This window comes from Cydia amplana, chromosome Z, assembly GCF_948474715.1.
Source record: "Cydia amplana chromosome Z, ilCydAmpl1.1, whole genome shotgun sequence".
Lineage (NCBI taxonomy): Eukaryota > Metazoa > Arthropoda > Insecta > Lepidoptera > Tortricidae > Cydia > Cydia amplana.
In genome coordinates, this window is record NC_086096.1 from 6,698,190 (window position 1) to 6,703,788 (window position 5,599).

General features: G+C 39.5%; 1 protein-coding gene across 2 annotated transcripts; it reads left to right on the plus strand.

The window, feature by feature from the left end:
* Window positions 1-1,295: 1,295 nt before the first annotated feature.
* LOC134661144 (chymotrypsin-2-like) lies at window positions 1,296-5,121 on the plus strand. 2 transcript variants are annotated; one of them, XM_063517094.1, is made up of 6 exons: window positions 1,296-1,610; window positions 2,087-2,290; window positions 2,434-2,559; window positions 2,870-2,962; window positions 4,006-4,134; window positions 4,913-5,121. In XM_063517094.1, exons 1-6 carry the CDS (start codon window positions 1,307-1,309, stop codon window positions 5,053-5,055), a joined length of 999 nt encoding a protein of 332 aa, XP_063373164.1. In that variant the 5' UTR covers window positions 1,296-1,306; the 3' UTR covers window positions 5,056-5,121. The 2 variants fall into 2 exon arrangements, with proteins under 2 accessions (XP_063373164.1, XP_063373165.1); XM_063517095.1 differs by lacking the exon at window positions 2,870-2,962.
* The last annotated feature ends 478 nt before the right edge of the window (window positions 5,122-5,599 follow it).

The following is a 5,599-nucleotide window of genomic DNA, read 5'->3' on the forward strand; positions in this document are numbered from 1 at the left end:
TATCTCGGTATCCTGAAAGCATATTTTTTTAATCTGACAAAAATGTTGGTGGGTTCTCTTAATCTGACCGGGAGTTTGAGTTTTTATGATGCTTCAAGTCAAAAAGTTTTAACTTTGGACAAAAATGTAAAGAGACCTTTTTTGTGTAAAATAAAATTACCTTTTTTGTTTATTTAAACTTTTTTTTTGTAAAATGTATCGTTCGCGACTTATATGCCGCAACGCGTTCTTAGGAAGACGAAATGGCTCCTCCACACTTCCGGTCATGCGGAAACCGGCAGATTTTGTATTTTTAGTAAGATTAAGATTATATTCTTCAAAATAAAAAAATAAAAAATCGCGCTCGAGAATGCCGGATTAACGTTTTTTTTTTACAAGTTCGCGACCCTATAACTCGGCGGCGTCAAGGACTTATCGTCAGATTAGTTAAATTTAGTCTTTAAACACTAAAATCAACCCCCAATATCTTAATCTGACGCGCTCGAGTATTTCAGACTATCCATTTTTTTTTACTAATCTGATCGTCTATCCTAGGCGCGCGTCACTACATATAGAGCTAAATACTTTACAAGGTTGTTCTATTAGGTCTAAGGTATCTCTCATATCTTAAACTGCCACGCTCGAGTATTGCCGAAAATTCCCCTATTCGCCTCCCTAACTATATGTAAACAATGTGTATCACCAACTAATTTATGACGTCACAAAAGGCGTGCGAGGCGTTTTCGCGCGAGTTTAAAACTAGCTATAAAAAATGCAATTATTTATGTTAAATCTTATGAGTATAGCTGAAATATTGTGTTTTTCGGAACCAGTACAAGTGTCCCTTCAATAATAAAAGGGATTTCAAAATTTGTCATCAGGCCAATTACCGTAGTATGGAACTCCTATACTAGTTACTAGCACACGTGTCTTGTTAGGGCGCTCCACGGGTTAATCCGTAGATAGGTAAGTAATTAACCGCTTGAAATAACAAAAACGGAAATTACATTAGTCTACAAATTATCCCCAAAGAGAATTTGAAATAGAGGCGGATTGTCAAAGTAAATTATGTAGCCACAGAAATTTACTGCCATCTTCGACATAAGATTAAAACTGTTAGAACGCCATTTGACTTTGATCCGTACCTATTCTTTCACTGATATGCGTTAATTTGTTAAATAACAAAAATTAACGCCATCTACTCGACACCAGGCCAAAGGTATGGTGCAATCTTTTCAAGCGATGGCGCCATATTGTCATTGTTATTAAAAAGTACCTACCGGTAAAAAAATCTAGGTGGCTCAAATTACAGGTAGGTACGTCAAAAATGTCTTCACCGCCCATAAGCAACACGCCTTCCGTTTCTGACAATAAGATTTCCGACACAAATGCTCAATCTACACAGCTTGTATCAAATGATGGCCAAGCTGCAGGCACGAGTAGAAGCGCAGCCGTCTACCGTAAACCAAGACCAGCTTCAAAGTTCACGCGAGGAGAAAAATGCTTATTTACTCATTTAGTGGTGACTTTCGCCATCCTGCTATTGCTGTTTATCGTTTTCGTGGTGCACTTGTACGTGGTGAGACATCACGGGAATGAGATGTTTGAAGGCATATTGAGAAGTAGAGTAGGTGAGAATTTACCATCTAGGCACAGAATAAATAATAGTATTAAGTACAGAAGACTCACTCTCTAACAAAGCGCGTCTGTTACGATCAGCACAGATATGGCCGCTGGATGGCGACAGCGCCACGCGCGGCTTATGGCTTTCCCCAAAATTGGGGCGGAACGGATGTACTTTTAGCTACCTGTAGCAAAGCGACGAAATCGCGAAGTGAGCCACGCCTAACCTAGGTAAGCATTCCTGTGGTCGAGGCTGAAATCGAACCGGCGTCTTCAGCTTACTACCTACTGTAGTTAGCTTTGGCCACTTATTCTTTAGAAGGTACGAGTATATATAGGTACTTAGGTCATACTGAAAATTCCTGGACTGGCCACTTAGAAAAAATAAGTTTTCTCATATAACAGAATCCAGAAACTTTCAGTATGACCCACGTATATGAAATCTATTTCAGTTTATAACCCTATAATTGGATATTCATTATAGGTGAAGAGGAGTCAGACTCCCCACCAGTAGGCGTTGTGTACGTTCTGCCGGACTATTATATGTGCAACTCCCTGCTGTTGCGTCCGCGATGGTCACTGGCACCGGCGCACTGTGTGGCTGCCCGATCTGACCCGGACTTGGCTTATGCTCTACCCAGCTGGCGAATAACGTATGAACCAAATACTGATCCTTCAGACGAGTCAGGTACTTTCTGTCTCATATTCCAAATTTCAAACACGAGTATAGGTATTTATATGTAGAACGTCTAACTGAACACTGCACTCACACAAAAAGAGGCCTAAGTCCTAAATATACAAAAAAATTACCTACTACTGTATTTTTCCCAGGTGACTTATCAGAAACACTGATAACTCGCAGCGTGCCACATCCTCATTTCAACAGAGACGACTTCCAAAATAACATAGGACTGTTTCAACACGAGGAAGCTTTTCAACATGCATTTTCAAACGTGTGTAAGTACACCCAGTATCATGGTCAGGTAAATGGACATTTGTAAATCTTATTGCAATGATATAAGGTCCACCAATCGGCAGTTAACCTTTTGGACGCCAATGACCGATATAGCCGCACCATAGGTTCAACGCCAAAGACCGATTAATCGGTCACAGACCACAGAGTAACATAGACCTACGTGCATATGCATAAAGTTCAATTTCAGTCTTACAAAATATTCCTTATACCATCAGCATTATTAAGTCGGTGACCATCAGGTATTAATATAGTTATGGCTTATGACTATGATATGCAATCCCTATATTGTAGATATCAGCGATGTCTCCTTCAACGATTACACGCTTAGGACTAGTGCAAACGATTTAAAATTGATCAGTTGGGAAGATTCGTGGCATGTACATGGTATGTTACAGGCAGGGCAACTAATGAATACTAAGTACATATATGTACTTATAAAAGTAGAGTAATATTAAAATCGGTACACGGCGGGAAGAAGTTGATAACTCGAGATATTTTATTGAAGAAATTTGAACTTAAAATTAAATTGCATAAGGTTCAAATTTCTTAAATTTTTTCCCGCGTGTTATCAACTTCTTCCCGCCGTCTACGGTTATATTGTTGGTACCATGTGATTGTTATACGCCATTTAGGGTTCTTGCTAAATTGGAAATTCCATAGCGTAAGTATTGAACAACCAATTTAGCTAGGACCCTAAATGGCGCAACAATCGCGGAGCGTGATGGAACATATATCGAGCAACTTCTACTTAAAATACGTGAGTGACCCATTTTAATATATTTAATGTCTGTAACGTGTCTCACGGAATTTAATGTGTAGATTGCAGAAGTTAGCAGGGGTGGTGCGCAGCAAAATAGGTACTTTGTTTGCACCTACTCAAAAAATGTTTAAGTAATACGAGTACTATTCGATTCGTATTAAACATTTTTTGAAGTGAAAACTTCTTTAGCGGCGCTGGGCACTTTTTGAGGTGGGGAAAAAATGATAAACTTGAGACAGCGTAAGGCGATCACGTGACCGTAAACCCCGTAAGGTGGCCACTCATAATTTAAATGGCATTTAAATCAATAAAGAAAAACTCAATGTTATTTGACATTTATGTTGCGGACTCCTTTTCAAGACTCTTTACCTATGTTCAAATAATTTGACGTTGTCATGGCAGTATGTAAATAAACATGTCAATGAAAAAGTGTGATCTAATTTGAGAATGATAATTAATATATAATAAATAAATAGAATACCTCCGCTAAACGTATGTATCGTGTTACCGGGCGTCGGTAACATAGTGAGGAGAGTTTTCACTTCTATCGGCACTCCCGGAGTGCAACCGTTGTGGCTTGTTTCTAAATTATAACCTACCTAATAGTTTAGTTTATGTATTGTGTAATAGTAGGTATTATATTATAACAATAACAAATTTTCAAAAGGTCACGTGGTACAAAATCCCGTTCAGCCGTTGTCGCCGGAAAAATGTAAGCTGTACGTTTCGCCAGTTGTGGATATTAGGGATTATGAACACTGCGTAACAATGACGGAGAGACGGAATGTGTCTATAGGTTAGTATCTATTATTGGTAGGTACATATATACTCGTATTGGACACTAAGTAAGTATATTAGACACTATAGGGGTCTATTAACCCATTCATGACTCATGACCCATGACTTGTCTAAGATGGTTATTATAAAGAACTGTCTGTGAAGTCATGTACGTAGAAAACTTGACACAGGTACCCAGGGCCGGATCTAGGGTAGAGCGAGTGGAGCGGCCGCTGTAGGCGCCGGATGGCAAGGGGGGCGCCAAAATGGCATATGAGAAAAAAAAATTAAAAGACGCCAGTGTGGCGAGGGGGGGAGGGGGGGTGGAAAATACGCTTGAAAACTTCAACGAAGGGCGCCAAAACCCGATTTCGCTCTACCCTGATCAAGGGCTCGGGCCGGCACAGCTTCAGGTACCTACCTACAGACCCACCTCACGTTAATTATAAAGACAATCGTAGGTAAATGATTAAATACGACGTCAACAGCGTTCGGAAATGTTGAGTCCATTTCATGATTTTCATGAGAATTAAATTTTTAGTGATTCGAGTAACTAGCTGCTTTTGAGCTAAACTTATCGTTCTCAGAAAAACTTGAAGGACGTAATAGTCTAATTCTAAAGTCTGTCTAATTTATTAGTCCAATGTGCATTGCGTCTCATTCGTTCGTTAAGCAAAATTTGAGACGCTGAACAACGTTGTTTCTTGGTTAGTTCTTAGTTCGGCACTGCCATCTACAATTCCGGACTTCTATCGGCTTTCTACATAGGTACCTACTGACGTCACGTTTTATCTTAGCCCCTGGAGCAGTATTGGCGATCAAATCAGAGTTCGTCGGTATATTTACGTGGGGTGACTCCAAAGGCAGAGGGCTCCCGTTCGTAATATTGGACTTAGCACACTATAAAGACTGGATCACACACATTGTTTCTGCAAGGTAAACGTCGCAATATTTGACCTTACTTTTTTAATTGAGATATTTTTTGCTGTGAATAAAGCTGTGTGCCAAATAAAGGAAGAATCATGGAGTATTGAGAAAGTTGTTTTCTATTCCGCATAAATACCACATTAAATAGTAGGTAGCAATACGTAGTCTTGCTTTTAATCCTATTCAATTTATAATATTTAGGTATTCAAAAATTCTAGATTTCCCTGTAAAGTTTTAGAAGCCAAATTATCAAAAATAATTCTAATTAGACTATTTTTTTAGAAACTTCTGAACTATTTTATGTTAGCGCCAAATTGCATCGCTCTAAAACCGAGGCGTATGGCGGCGCAGTTGCAAAATTCAGAGAGGCTACCGCGAAAACTGAATTTCGCAAATTGCGGGTATCTTTCTCTTTTACTCCAGTGAAGGCGTAATTAGAGTGACAGAGAAAAATGCCCGCAATTTGCCAAATTCGGTTTTCGCGGTAGCCCCTCAGGTTCCCATGCACATCAGGGGGATGGGATGGGGCGCGTGTTCACTGTGAATGTGAACCTAAG

What these genes read in the sequence shown, in the direction of transcription:
- LOC134661144 (XM_063517094.1), top strand. Translation starts at nt 1,307, where the DNA reads ATGTCTTCACCGCCCATAAGCAACACGCCTTCCGTTTCTGACAATAAG. An exon ending in CATATTGAGAAGTAGAGTAG is followed by an intron (nt 1,611 to 2,086) that starts GTGAGAATTTAC and finishes TATTCATTATAG; the next exon opens with GTGAAGAGGAGTCAGACTCC. An exon ending in ACATGCATTTTCAAACGTGT is followed by an intron (nt 2,560 to 2,869) that starts GTAAGTACACCC and finishes CCTATATTGTAG; the next exon opens with ATATCAGCGATGTCTCCTTC.